At 40.9% G+C, this 14,962-nt stretch overlaps 1 protein-coding gene across 2 annotated transcripts in view; it reads left to right on the top strand.

The window, feature by feature from the left end:
* Window positions 1–14,552, top strand: part of LOC136101340 (melanopsin-like) — a 29,385-nt gene extending 14,833 nt beyond the window's left edge. For both annotated transcript variants that reach the window (XM_071808255.1, XM_071808254.1), the window contains exons 5-11: window positions 746–917; window positions 2,646–2,801; window positions 3,527–3,634; window positions 6,047–6,221; window positions 7,635–7,721; window positions 9,240–9,389; window positions 11,068–14,552. In XM_071808255.1, the coding sequence (XP_071664356.1) occupies window positions 746–917; window positions 2,646–2,801; window positions 3,527–3,634; window positions 6,047–6,221; window positions 7,635–7,721; window positions 9,240–9,389; window positions 11,068–11,457 (1,238 nt within the window). In that variant the 3' untranslated portion in view covers window positions 11,458–14,552. The remainder of the gene's footprint in view (window positions 1–745; window positions 918–2,645; window positions 2,802–3,526; window positions 3,635–6,046; window positions 6,222–7,634; window positions 7,722–9,239; window positions 9,390–11,067) is intronic.
* Window positions 14,553–14,962: the final 410 nt, after the last annotated feature.

The following is a 14,962-nucleotide window of genomic DNA, read 5'->3' as shown; positions in this document are numbered from 1 at the left end:
TGCGCCCAGGTTGTACTTAGAATCGTAGAATCATTTCATTTGGAAGAGACCCTCAGAATCATTGAGTCCAACCATAACCTAACCCAACTCCAGCACTAAACCGTGTCCCTAAGAACCTCGTCTAAATGCCTTTTAAACCCCTCCAGGGATGGCGACTCCACCACTGCCTGGGGCAACCTGTTCTAGTGTTACACAACCCGTTCTGTGAAGAACTTTTTCCTAATATCCAATCTGAACCTTCCCTGGTGCAACTTGAGACCATTTCCTCTTGTCCTGTTACTTGTTACTTGGAGAAGAGACCAAGACCCTCCATGCTCCAAGCTCCTTTCAGGCAGTTCAGAGATCAGAAGGTCTCCCCTCAGCTCCTGTTCTCCAGCTGACCCCCCCAGTTTCCTCAACTGCTCCCATCACACTTGTGCTCCAGATCCTCACCAGCTCCGTTACCTCCTCTGCACTCTTTCCAGTACCTCGATGTCCTTCTTATGACAAGGGGCCCAAAACTGACCACAGTACTTGAGCAGAACAAGTTGCAGATGGAGTATTAGGTGTATCAGAGATCCTGGCAGTCAGGATCTCCTTTCTACGTGTGCACTTGCATTCTCAGACTGCACATGTAATATGGTTAGCATAGCTCTTGAAGACTATCTATACAGTGTGGGGTTTATTTTAAGTGGTCAGTTGTTGTATCAGTAAACCTGCAAGCTTTGAGTGGATGTTTGAATAATGTATTCCATGTATCTCATAGGTTCCTATGTGCCCGAGGGCTTGATGATATCCTGTACATGGGACTACGTAACCTACTCCCCTGCAAACAGGAGTTACACCATGATTTTATGTTGCTGCGTGTTTTTTATTCCTCTGATAATAATATTCCATTGCTATCTATTTATGTTCCTGGCCATAAGACGCACTGGCAGGTAAGCAATGCAGCTGAAATAAGTAAATCTCCCTTTTCTTGTAATAGGAGATTTTCTGCATAAAAATCTGAATCAAACATTAATTTGAATAGAAATTGAAAATAAAGTGGCAGATTATTAACAGCTGTAACTGGAGAAATATTTTGACCAATCTAAAAATTAGAATGGATGTATGTATTCTGAAGTAGGGACAGAAGTCTCTGGTAGTTCTAATCTTGTCCTAGAGTGTGGTAATAAATAGTACATGAGATAATTTGATAGTTCGGATTGCTTGTATTTCAGATTTGCAACACAAGGAACACAGTCCTTGTGCGTTTCAGCAGTTTTCAGCCCCAAGGGGTGATAAATAGCATGTAGCAATGGAGGCGTCATCTGCCTTTGAGCTGCTCTGTAAACTTAACAGTCCTTTATATTTTTTGACAGTTTTATTTAAGGTAGGCATCCCAGAAAACCTTATGGTTCACTCAGACATCATGCACAATATCTGGCTATGCTTGTTAGGAGACTCTTTTTTTCCCCCCACCCCCCAAATTCTTGGTCTGTATTTGAAATAACAAACCAGCAGGGTGTTAGATGTGCAAAGTAACCTCATTCTGTCAGCTACATTTCCCCTAATGAGCACATGATTTATCTTTGGTCTGACCCAACACCAGCTGGAGCTGCGAGTCCTTCCCTTTGCTCACAGTGTCACCACCTCCTATGGCTTTTCTCTACATGCAGGTTGAAGTTATTTGTCTTCACAAAGCTAAATTCTGTCTTTACAAGCATGTTTAGCCGTATGCCTAAATCAAAGTTCTTACTGAGCTCTATTCTTGGTCTTGGTTCTTACTGTGCACTGTGTATGTGTGTTTCATACCAAGCAAAATGATGGTGTCCTGTACACCTGTCAAGCACAGTGGCCACAAGATTTTTGTGTGCCTTTTGCTCCCTAATAAACTCACTTTACAGATATGTTCCAGTGCACTAGGAAGCAGTTTGTTCCCCTGCTGGCTACTAATTACTGCCTTCAGCATGAAACTTAGCTTCATTTAACAACACTGATATGTAAAAATGTTTATTTCTATGCTAAACTACATAACGCTAAAACACATAAAATCATGTTTAATGAAGTGTGGGGTGTTTGCGTGATGTGAGAAGAGAATCTGATGGGACTTTTTTTGGCAAAAATATTAGTACTGCCTGTTGTACTTGCCCTTGAAAATACTCTTCTCCTGTGAGTAAACCTGCAGGGAAGTCAAAATGTGCCTGTAAGTGTTTGGGGGTCAGGTTCCTCAGGGTGTTCCAGCACATGTTACCTTGGGAGCAGGAATTTCCTCAAGCTGTTCCTCCCTTGAAAAGGAAAAACCATATGATTTGATTTTGTGTCCAGCTCTGCCTTTGCTTGCTCCACCTCTGAGAGCAACGAGGGGCAGGGGACGCTCATTTCTTCACCTTCCCAACCCAAAACATTCCTCCTTTTGGCATGAGGACAAAACAGTCCTGTTCTGTACTCCCAGGGGTTCTTCTGGCTCAGTCCCACAGGCAGATGAAGCTCAAGCAAAGCCTCTGGGACCATTTACTACATTAATTACCTTCTAGAGTTTTTAAATGTCACAGGACAAAAGAACAGTTAGAGCAGAAAAAGGTGACAATCGCTTCATTTTGCGTATTGCTGAGAATGCATTAATGATGTTGCACCTCACTTTTTCACCCTGCTGCTGATGTATCTGTATTTTTTTCCCCTCACAGAGACGTTCAAAAGCTGGGCTCCTGCAGCCGGAAATCCTACTTCTCTCAATCCATGAAGAATGAATGGAAACTGGCCAAAATTGCTTTTGTGGTCATCATTGTGTTTGTCTTGTCCTGGTCTCCATATGCTTGTGTCACCTTGATTGCCTGGGCAGGGTAAGGGAATATGTAATCCGAAGAGCGTGCATTATTCTGAAATATAGACATAAGTATCATTGTCACCCAGAATAAACAGATCTCCCTTTTGAACGGTTTTTAAATGGTTGTTACACTAGGAGTGATATTATTTGCTTTACTATATCCTTGTGAATAAAGACAGGAAAGGGATTATTTGTTCATATATTTTAAAACTATTATAGCTTTTAATCTGCATTTTTGGTACGTTTTTCTCTCCCCCATGAAAATATCTTTGTATGAATTGGAGGAGTTATCTCTTTTCTCTCCTAATAACTGTTTTCTGAAGAAGCTCCTTCCATCCAGCACAGATGTTGCTGCTGAAAGGTTTTTCAGTTTGATTCTGTTTTCTTTTTCATCTCCATTGCCTTTTCCCAGGTGGTCACAACGGGGTTGTTATGTTTGGTCGGTTTGGTTTTGCCTAGTGTAGAAACAGGGAAGGTGATTCTGCATGTTCCTGGTCATTTTCCAATAGATAACTGATTGCTTGCGTGTCTTTCATCTTCTTCAAATGAATGAAGCCAAGTGCACTCTGTCAAACGCAAGCCTTTCATCTGAGCACAGAATGCATTGGAATGAATTAATATTCCAGGGCTATTTCTTATCAGGAGACCACAACACAAAACCAGTCAAAGAGATTAATATGTTTTAATAATCTAATATTAAGCCATGGCATAGCTGTGTGTGATGTTTTTGCTTTGTTTCAGTCGAGGCAACAGCTTAACACCATATTCCAAATCCGTGCCAGCAGTTATTGCCAAAGCTTCTGCAGTCTACAACCCCATCATCTACGCAATAATTCACCCAAGATACAGGTACAGTAAACATATAGGTATGTGTATAAATGTGCATGCAAATGTGGTTTTTACAGTGAATGGACTGCCCCGACTCCGTCAGCCTCACCCCATGTGTAGTGTGAACAAGTTGATGGTCTTTGGGAGAAGCTCTGTAAAAAGCAAACAGAGTTTTCATAGAAGTTCTGTGAGAGTTGTAGGAAGCCAGTAATCTGGACAGAGCTGCCTGCAGATGGGAAATATTTCCAAATATACTGAAAATATTGTTTTTTTATTAGCAGGCTTGCTAATTTGGTCAACAAGTATTTGCATTCAAAAAATAAAGCAGACATTTCTGCAATACTTGACTTCATGGAAAGAAGGCCCAGTTTTCATATTTGTTTCATTTAGTTGTTCCAGGTAAAAGCTTTTCCATTTTTTACCTTTTTCAAAAATATCAACTTTGACTTAGAATAAATACATTTTTACATTATACTAATGTGGTTCACTGCACAAAATGTGATGTTGATCACTTCTCTGAAACATACCCCCTTTTTTTTTTTGCAGACATGAAGTATTTCTAAACCTATGCCTTCTTAAGCACATTATTCTGCATTTGCATTCTACTTATTATTACAGATAACAATTACTGTATACTTTAAACCAGAAATCTGTGCTGACCCTACACAATTTCACTAACAAATACTCAGATGCAATTCAGTCTCAATAGTTAACTCATGGTTAGTCAACTTGCCTTTAATTTCCTTCTCAATTTCCTCACAGCTAGTGAATGAGTTTCTGAGCTGAAAGGTAGTAATTCTGCTTTTTATCCAGGCTCTCTGACTGCAGTAGGGTATGGGATAGAGAGTATAAAGATAATTTGTTCCCACAGAGTAGGTTATTACAAAGGTAACTATGTATTGTAAAAAAGGATTTCCACACTGTCTCTCCAATGGGCAATCTACAAGATCAGGTGAATAGAATGATAATTTAATACACCATAAAAGACGCTCCTCCAAAGAACCAGAAACCTTTCCCTTCACAGAAGAAGGTGTAATAGAACTGTTATTCAGAATATCTCTAGATTTTTCTGCCATTCTTTTGAAACTTACCTACCACAAAGGGATGGGTTGCTTTGGTGAAAAATGTGATAAATGTATTAACGCCACTAGGTGGCAGGGTTAGTCGTTGCTACGAGGTTTGTCTTACCCGTAAAGAAGAAAAACTGCCAGGTTGCATAGCCTGAAATTTAGGATTTTGAAGCTGGAAAGAAAGTTCATGATTTTGAATGTCTGACGCATGAAGGTGCGGCCGTCAGAGCAGTTAAAGCTTCTCAGAAGGTGGTGGAAATACACCCAGAAATGATGAAAACTTATATTTTGTTTGAAAATGCCTGCTATTGCAACTAATACCATGTTGCAACCTCCAAAAATCTCAGTCCATCTTATTCTTTTAAGGTTGTAGAGGATTTTGGTTTATAAGAGAATGTCTACTTTCTGATGGCTTGCAGAAGCTCAATGAGAAGTTTTGTATGACTGGCTGACACATTATGAACCAAATATTTGTTTTTATGACCCGAAGCTGTTGTGCTCAGTGTTTCCTTACATTATTTTTGTGAGGCGAGGTGAGTGTTTTCAAAGCAGATACCATACAGTGAACTGCTTCAATACTTTTCCAGGTAAGCCCGTATTAAGAAAAAGGCTGGAGTCCACAACAGGATTTCAGAGACTCTCCTAAAATGTGGGTGATGTTTTCATGCTTCCTAATTTATATTTCTAGACCTATCAACAAGACAAGTATTTGTGAAGTTGTTTTGAAGACATTTTATAGAATTGGGATTCATCCAGTCAGGAGAAGAAGTAACATTGGGTCCCTTGTGATGAATCAAGCACGCAGGTTTAAAAATGAAAAAGCAGCTGGACTATGCCAAGTCAGCTGGTGAAAATATGTTGACAGGACCCATTTTGCCTGAAGAATGAATAATGAATGCATATGTAAAGATCAGGGTTTCTGGATAATTTCCAAATCTAATAATTCACGCTATGCCTTCAAAGTAATTCACACAATGATGAATGAATGTTCCGCTCTGTCCAGATCCAAGACTTCGTACAGAGAAGACCTTCATGCCAGCTAAACTGAAAGTTTTCTGGGCTAACTTTGTGATGAAATCAGAAGCAATCATGCTCTTGAGGATATTTTCAATTCTTGCTACTTATCCATGCAACTCTTCCATGCACATTTTGGTTTGAGGCCCAGAAGCCATCTGCTTATTTTCCTTTCAGCCTGTTGAGTAATTTCCACTAGAAATGCCATGCTGGTTCCATGGAGTCTTTGAGGCCTCCTCAGTCCAAACAGAAGCTGCGCTGAGGTTATGGAAAGAGGTGGTACTTTCATCATATGATTTTCAAAGCCATGTCATCAATGTATGCTTTTTTTCCTTCCATTTTCCTTCAGGAAAACCATCCACAATGCTGTTCCCTGCTTAAGGTTCCTTATACGAATATCGAAGAATGACCTCCTGAGAGGCTCCATAAATGAATCTTCGTTTAGGACATCTCTCTCCAGCCATCACTCTCTCGTTGGCAGGACCAAGAGCACTTGTGTTTCATCCATTTCCACTGGAGAAGCTGTAAGTCTTGTCTCATTTCCATGATGGAAAGTGAGTGTAATGTTTCTCTAACTCCGAAGATAAGTGACTCTATAAATACATATTCAAAATTAGAGAATGGAAAAGAGAAGGAGGTAGCTCCAGTATTTTGGGTCACGTGAGGTCATTTCTGCAAAGCCTTCCTGGGAGTTCATGCATGATGATTTCTAATCAGAAAAAACATCCAGTCCAGCACATCTCCATGGTTCAGGTGCTTTGTGGAACCATGGATGTTCAGGTTAAGTCTTTAATGTGAATTAAAAAGAGCCATTGTCAGGCACTGAAGTTTTGCCCGGAGAATGGAAATTATTCTGTTCAGATAACAGCACAAGGGAGGTGTCTGAACTCTTTCATGGCAGATAGCCAGTAAAACAAACACACCTGAGGAAAAAATGCACTGTTCACTGGGAAACTGAGAAATCCCAGTCAATGCTAGCACTGTGCCCAAGGTGCTGACAAGAAATTCAGGCCTTCTGGCTGTAAAATTAAGAGACAGATCAAACAAACAATGGAAGAAACACTTTAAATGCCTGAATCCTAATGAAACAAAAATCTATCCCATTACAAAACACAGGTTACTTTGCAGTCTGTGCTGCTGCCTCTGTTGCACATGAACCATACAGCTCTACGTCAGGTAGACTTCCAGTTAAAATGAATAATTGTGTGTTACTGGGCAGGCTCAGCTGTCCAGCCTGTGAAGCCGTGAACTGTCTGGGGACAAGGATCCTCTTCCACTTTGTGACTGCGTGTCACGTATCCCAACAGCGTTCCGAGCTAGCACTAAACAGCCTGCAGGTTATTGTATTACAGACAAGTAATAATGGTGATAATTAAAGACCATCAAACCACTTAAATGGGGCACATTTTGTCATTTAAAATCAGCAGGTGATTAAACACCATGCAAGGGACAAGATGCTTTTCAGGAGAGACCTAGTCTAGAAGTGACCAGCTTTATCTTTAATGTTTCATAAAATATATCTACCATAAAATTTCCTTTAAACTAAAACAATAAATAGAGGAGGGAAAGGCCTCTCTTAGCCTGGGTAAAGCCTTTTGTAGTGTACTGTTGTTCAGATTTGAGCCCAAGTGAGTTTGAAGTGTGTGATGGGACTCTTGTGGAGTGTGACACTACTGCACACACCACACGGCATAAGGATCCCTAAATTTGCTTGCCAAGGCTCTTGTAGTCTTCAGGGCATGGAGAGCACTTTCATGTTTATCTGCTTGCTGCTGTATTAGGGCAAAAGACTGTAATGAGATAGGAAAAAAAAAACCCTATGAAATTCAGATATGAAATTTAACATTTGTCTTGGCTCTTGAATAAATAAATAAGTAAATAAATATTTCTGTTGCAATGTAAATGAAAATGAGATAACCTTTCAATTCCTTTCACAGACCACCGATTACACAATGATGCACGAGAGTATCAACTGTGATGATTTCATGAACTCTAAAATATCCAAGCCATCCTTGCAGGATGAGGTTAGTATATGTAACATGACAGCATCCTATCATGAAAAAAGAGTGTATTTTTGGGGTTGCTTAACAGCTTGAGCAAACAGAGCACCTACACGTCCCTGTATCCCCTGTGAGATCATGAGGGCTACTTTTCTATTTACATTTGTGGTTGTAGATCACACATGTAGCGACACAGAAATGCCTTGACATAGTTTAAAACAGGAAAGCTCTTCATTTACTTATTTCCAACTTTTTTTGCCCCTTTTACCTTTGAATTTTTGCTGACTCAAAGTTTATTCCTAAATTCTCTCCCCGCTAATCCTTTACTTGATATCAAATTAGGTAATTTCTGCTGGATCGCTCGTTCTGATCCAAGAAGCTTTTTGTTTGTCACTGTTGGTCACTACTTGGTCATGGTTCATTGTGTTTGGTTGGGGTTGCTGTTTAAAGACAGCAGCACCGCGCTGTGCCGAGTTGACATGGCCAAAAGTGATTGTTCTTGAGGCAACTGGCAGCTCAGTGCAGCTGTAGAGATTTCAGATGAAACAGCAGCTGCTGAAATAAAAGCCAAGCTCAATGACTCTCGCATGACAGCAGCACCAAGTGAAATTTTGGAATGCTCCAATAACGTATTGACAAGGAGGAATGGCACAGTGACACTATAAAAGACGCAGCTGTTGCCACCAACACGTTCGTCTGTTATGCACATGTTAGTGTAAGGAGCCAACATATTCATGAGTCACGTAAAGTTGTATTTACAGTATGATTCTACAAGGGAGGAGAAATAAACAGGTGGCACTACATAGATGTATGAGCAAGGTGACACAGTGGAATTAAGCACTAGCTTCCGAATTGTGGAGAGCCCATCTATCCGTATCTAAAAGCTGGTATGGAAAATAGTGAAATGATCTCATCATTGATACTCAATCAAAAAGTCATCACAAAGTTAAGTTTGATGGATGGCTCCTGCCCAAGCTTCCAAATGGAAGGGCATGGTTGCAATGTCACGATTGTTCTCCATTACTGGTACGCTCTTGGAAAATTATTACAGAACCCACTCAATGCCTCCCATCCGCTGATGATGGTTCAGAGAAGCAGCAAGTTCATGGGGTTTGAGGAGCCCTGGGTGTTCTGGGCATCCTGCTGGGATGTCTAGAAATGTGGTTTTGGACCTGTGCATATCCACGGTTTTGTACCAGCTGATGGTCACGCAGAATGCCATAAACCATATTCAACTGGTTGTACTTGCTGTCATTTCTAGATTTCAGGTGGTATGCAGCTATAAGCATCCGGGTAAAGAGAAAGTAAATATTTTTCTCATTATTTCAAAGATATTTTTTTTTTTTTTGCTTTAGAAAAATAGATAGGAGTAAGTGACAAGATTAAAAATCAATCCTCTCCCCAAGGGAGTTTTGAGGGTGAGACCTGTGTTAGAAAAGCTTTAGTTTTCTGTAATTGTGCTTGTTTTCTGCTGGAGTTTGAGAAATTTTGGAATTGGGTAAAGTATGTAACTGTGTGAAATCCTCCATAATTTGTGATTAGACCTGGAGCGATGTAGAACTTGACCCTGCAGAGCCAGCTCATAAGAAGCTGCAGCCCCGCCGAAGTCATTCTTTCTCAGCAAGTGTGAGACAGGAGAAGAGGGACCTGCTCCCAGAGACCTGCAGCTGTGATGCAGCAACCACAGAAAAGGTAAGAAAGAACATTTCTGCTGGGGACTCTCCATTTTACTGTTAATCTTGCTACACTATGTCATTTCTGGAGTAATAATTCAGCCTTTAGACCAATCTCTTTTATTTGCAGGCTTTTTTAATACTGATTCCGATGTCCTCTTCAGCCCTGCTGTTATTTCTTTCTTTGTGACTCATGTCAGTAGTGCCTTATTAACTTTTTTTCACTGATACGTTGCTTATTTCTGGAAAGCCAGCATCAGTTCATAGCTCTACAGCTGCATTAAAACACAGTCAGTAGCATCCAATGTAAGAAGTTGACTTCTGTGCCTCTTTGTATGTTTATCTATCCCAACTCCAGTTTCTCCCAGCCTGACCCCCATGTCTACATTCTGGTAGTCTCCTGTTACTACAAAGTCAGGGCTGCAATATAGAGTTTGACATGATAGAAGCCACCTTTTTTTCCTCTTTTCAGCGTACATTAAAATGTTTTATTTTTGTTGAGGAGGAAGACAAGAAAGAAACTCCCATTTCTCCCTAAGGGTGGGAGAGTCTGGCAGCTGCCACCCTTCCCTCACTGAAAGAGGAGATGGTGAGTACTTAGTGCATCTATCATGCTCATTGCCCAGACTGCCGAGGTTTGGTGTCATGAGCTTGAGGAGCACCCCAAGGAACCGCTGAGGATGGGACCAGCTGGTCACCCATGAGTCAGCTTCTGCCAGAACCATATCACCAGTTTCAAAACTAATATTTGTATGGGTGGCACGATATTGAGCATATATCAGTGCTGCGTTTTCAAGAAAAGAAAGGACTTGCAAGCCCCTGCTTGTGGCTGGATTGGGTAGCACCCACTTTTTGATAGACACACTTTTTCATGGGGTTTACTTTAGTTTGAATAACCAAACACTCACACCTTGGGCAGCCAGAGCCTCTGGTTCTGTCTCCTGTGCTCTGATTCAGCTCTGAGGCTGATTATCTAGAGCCAACATATTGTAAAGCAGAAGCTGTTCTGGAAACTTCCAGCCATCCAACGACCCAGTTCCTGCATGTATCTGCTCTGTCTTCTTTCGTGTGTTTCCTTGAGGTGAAGTCCTGATAAATGCTCGTCTTTTCCTGTAACTGTTGTGAATGGTATTGATGGAAAAACAATGGTTTCAAATGTGGTTGCAGGCAACGTAGGCTCAAATCTACCACCCACCTCTGCTGCCCTCCATCAATAGTCCAGTGTATCCAAAGTTGTAGAAAGTGGCAAAGGCTGCACCAGGAGCCATTTGGTCACACCATGATAGAGATTGTCACAAGGATCATGAAACTTTAGGCAAATAACAAATGGAGTGTGCTTGAGTCTCATCTGAGATTTTTTTCCATGAGAGAGAAGTACAATTATCAAGTATCTTGACGCGTTAAAAATGGAGAAATATGTTTTTAACATAAAATAATAAATCAGATATGGGAATGGCTTTTCTTTTCTTAATCTCTGCTGATATTTGAACATGTCTTGTTTTGCTTCATTTAACATCCTGCTTTCCAAGCTGGAGATGTCAACACATCATGATTTCACCTCTTTCTAGTCAATGATTGAAGTGTTTTAGAATAAATGACTGGTGACTCAAATAGAGACTAGTGGTAATGAATTTCAAATACTCATTTCCATAGTCTTATGCTGTATGACAACGCTAAAGATTTTGTCTCTGCTCTAGGTCTCATTCTCCTCCAGCTATCTGGAGAAGGTGCTTGGGCGGGTGGTCCTACACAGTCCCCCTGCAACACTCGTGACCAGCTCCCTAAAAGCAGCTTCTCTACCTGTTGGTTTGAACAGCAGCAGCATCAGCAGAGGAGGCAACACAGACACTTCAGAGATGGCAAGTCAAGAAAGTCAAGTTAATGGAGTCCTGGGCTCTATCGTTAGCAATACTGTCCCTCGCATCATCATCATTCCTACCTCAGAGACCAACCTATTTCGAGAGGAACTAGAAGAGGAAGAGACTCAGTTATTCCACTTCCCTGACAAAAAGGGCAATCTGCTGGACTTGGAAGGGCTTAGCTCATCTATGGAGTTTCTTGAAGCTGTTGAGAAATTTCTGTCATGAGTTTGTCAAAAGAAAACTTCCCGGTAATTATTTTCTTGGCATTTTCTCCGCTTAATTATACCAAATAACTGAAGCCTTGTAGGTTAGATCATCAGACTTTTTGTATGTTTATACGGTAGTCGCTAGGCAGCCTTCAGATTTATCTTTGTCCGGACCAGCTCAGGCGTGGGACCAGGCTTTAATTCAGATTGCGCTGCAGGAAACCAGCAGTGGAAGATCTGGCAGTGTGACAAAGTGGCATTGGTCAAGCTGGCCGCCTGTCCTGCTGAGCCCTGATTTGTAGCCACAGGTGGAGGTGCCAGCAGAAGAAAAAGTGACCAAGCAAGAGCAGGGGCAACTCCTGAATGTTCCTCCTACCTGTACATGAAACAGCGTTCGTGATGCGGCAGCTCTCTTCTGGACGGTGATGGGAAGTGCTACAAGACCACAGCTTCCAGCAGCAATGCGGATGGCTAGATGATCTGGACTATCTTTTAATCAAATTATTTTCAGCATTGGTGGTGTTTTGCTTTTTTAAAAAAATAGGCAGCTTGCTAAATGTAAGTCAGCAAACTGACAGTGTAACTGGGAAGTGACTGCTTGCTTTTAAAGTTTAGTGCTAGAAGTCTGGATTTTACCTCAGCTTTAGCACACCCACCTGAATGTCAAAATGCAAGGTGCTATATGCTAAAACATACACTACTACCTGTAGAAGCATTTAGAGCCCCTTCAGAGTTCTAGTATTGATTAAATATGTATAATCGTAATGAGTCTGTGATTAAAAGGGTGAATGTTCACAGCTGGCTTGACAAGTCAGTGATCAAGCCTTGGCTGCTGTATATCACTTATCTCTTCTGAGGATATTCTCCTCTACTTCTATAAAAGAGCCCAGCAGATGTCTTCTCCTATAGGTCACTTACCAGAGGCAGGTAAAACATCATCTTAGGGAGAAAACTCCACAGTATTGTGGCGTTTGATACAGGGTCTGCAGTCACATCATTATCTGTGATTACTGATTGTGTTTACTATATCTCTGCATATAACAGTGCAAATATTTGGTCCAGTGAGTCTAATAGTACTCAGGCATCCAACAAGAGAGTGAGAGTTTATGTTCATAGTCTTGGTTTATTCCCTTGGCTGTATCCAAGATTGTGCAGAGACCACTGAAGGCATTTCCAAGTTTTGTGCATGTACTGGCTCGTCTCAAGAAGTGATTTCTCTTTTCCTGTTCTCCCAGTGCAGAAACAGATGGAAAGATGGAAAGTGTAGAAGTAATTGTATTTATTTATTTATTGCAAAAGAAGTAACACAAATCTTGTTTGCAACTAGCTAGACAGGAGCACCACCAAAGAACAAACTAAAACTCAAAGCAGTGCAGGAGACAAAGGAATGCCTCCAAATTGGCAGACTCAAGGCTTTACCGGGTGTCAGCATGGCGTAACTTTGAGAGGACTGAAACATTGGCTTTTGATATAGGGGAAAAAAATCCCCAAACAACTCTAGTGAGTTACAGAGGTGGCTGCTGAGACAGGCCTCCTATTGCAATGTTAAAACTCGGTTGTCCAGACACCTTTAACAGAAATCATAGGATCATTTTAGTTGGAAGAGACCCTCAGGGTCATCGAGTCCAACCATAGCGTAACCAACTCCAGCACTAAACCATGTCCCTAAGAACCTCGTCTGAACACCTTCTAAACCCCTCCAGGGATGGTGACTCTACCACTGCCTGGGGCAGCCTGTTCTAGTGCTACACAACCCTTTTTGGAAAGAATTTTTTCCTAATATCCAATCTAAACCTCCCCTGGCACAACTTGAGGCCATTTCCTCTTGTCTTATCACTTGGTAGTTGGGAGAAGAGGCCAACATACCTCCTTACTTTGTGGAGAAGGGAGGAAAAGGGTGGCAGAACCCCATCATACACATGGTCGTCCATGTGAAGCTCCAACACATGGATCTGGGGCTGATGCTCAGTGGGGGCAGCACCGTGCTGCAGTACCCACAGCCGGGATGCTGAGGGCTGTGCTCAAGGTTGTCTGCAATCAGCTTGGTGTTTCCAAAGGCAATTTCTCCATTTGAGGAATCAAACATTAATTAAATGTTAATTAAATAAAATGTTCATGGAAAACACGGGAGGCTTAATCCTAGGCTAAACATACTGTCCTGCCATCTCTGATTGTTTCCGTTTTTTTCTTGAATTTTTCATCTCTGATTTGTGGGACATTTTTTGTTTGGTTGGTTTTTTTGTTTAAGTTTGGTTTTTATTTGTTTGGTTTTTGTATGTGTGGCTGTTTGTTTGTTTTCCTACATCAACTGTGCAGTCCATGACCTTAATTCTTCTTCCATTTAATACCCTCAGCTGCTCTATCTCCTTTTTTCTTGAGCCAGACGTTGGGAAGCAAGTATTCTTATAAGCCTCCCAAGTCTTGTACCTGACTTTTACTGTTGTAATTACTTTAAATAACAATAAGGAAATGTATTTGGTGTTCCAAAATATAAAAACATGCCCTGGAGCAGTTTATGCACTCAGATGTTGACAGATTTGTACGGATAAGACTCTAGGCAGGATATTGCCATAGTTTCCAATGGGATGGAGAAAGTAAGACCTAAAGTAAAAGTCAACAACCTCCTCTATATCCAGATAAAGCTTTGCATTTTACTTGTTAGCCTGCAAGATGACTTTCCACTGATCTCCTGCATTTGTGCTGGTATTAATAAAGTGTCTCAGAAACTAGTGGGCTTGAGGTGTATGCAAAGAAGTGTTTCACTTTTATACCGTTAATGTAATATACTATTAGTACCATTGCTTCTGAAGCTAATGTCAAGATTACCATTTACTTCAACCGATGTAGGCTAGAATGCCAAATGAGATAGCAGTAGAGGATAAAATTTTAAGTTGTATGAAATATCAGATAGAATTATTACATTCACTGTGAGGTTTTTGCAGAAACATCAGTCACAGAGTAAATGAATCTTAAGTTGACTAGAACAATAAAGAAAAATCTTGTAAACTTCTCTGTCTCCACATTAGAATAGATGGAATATAAAAATGTATAATATTAACTGTTGCTTCCTATTTCACAAAGGAATGTATTCATTCACTCAAATGGAATAAAAAATTCTCAGGAGTTAGTTACACTAAACTGTCTATTGTTTGGTTTTCTTATTTAATCATTAATTTCAGGAGTCAGGAGGAGGAACAAAAAAGCTGAGTTACAGTTTTTGAAACCTGTGCTCTGATCCAGTGAATGGTAAGGTACATATATAACTTTTATTTACATGAGCATCTCCTTTCAGTTCATTTAGACTGCTCATGTGCAACCAAGCAACACGTGTTCTTCACCTTAAAGCAAAGCTCCAGGAGACCTTTGTCATCTTCAGGACCTTGTGCTGGACTGAACAAGCCCAAGGCACAGGTCATAACACAGAAGATGAGCTGCTCCCATCACCAGTGGTGCACGGTCCTTAGGACAATGCTGAGGAGCAGGTCTGATCCCCATGGAACAGTCAGACACATGTGCCAGTGGGT

This window comes from Patagioenas fasciata, chromosome 4, assembly GCF_037038585.1.
Source record: "Patagioenas fasciata isolate bPatFas1 chromosome 4, bPatFas1.hap1, whole genome shotgun sequence".
NCBI lineage: Eukaryota > Metazoa > Chordata > Aves > Columbiformes > Columbidae > Patagioenas > Patagioenas fasciata.
This window is presented reverse-complemented; position numbering and strand designations above follow the sequence as displayed.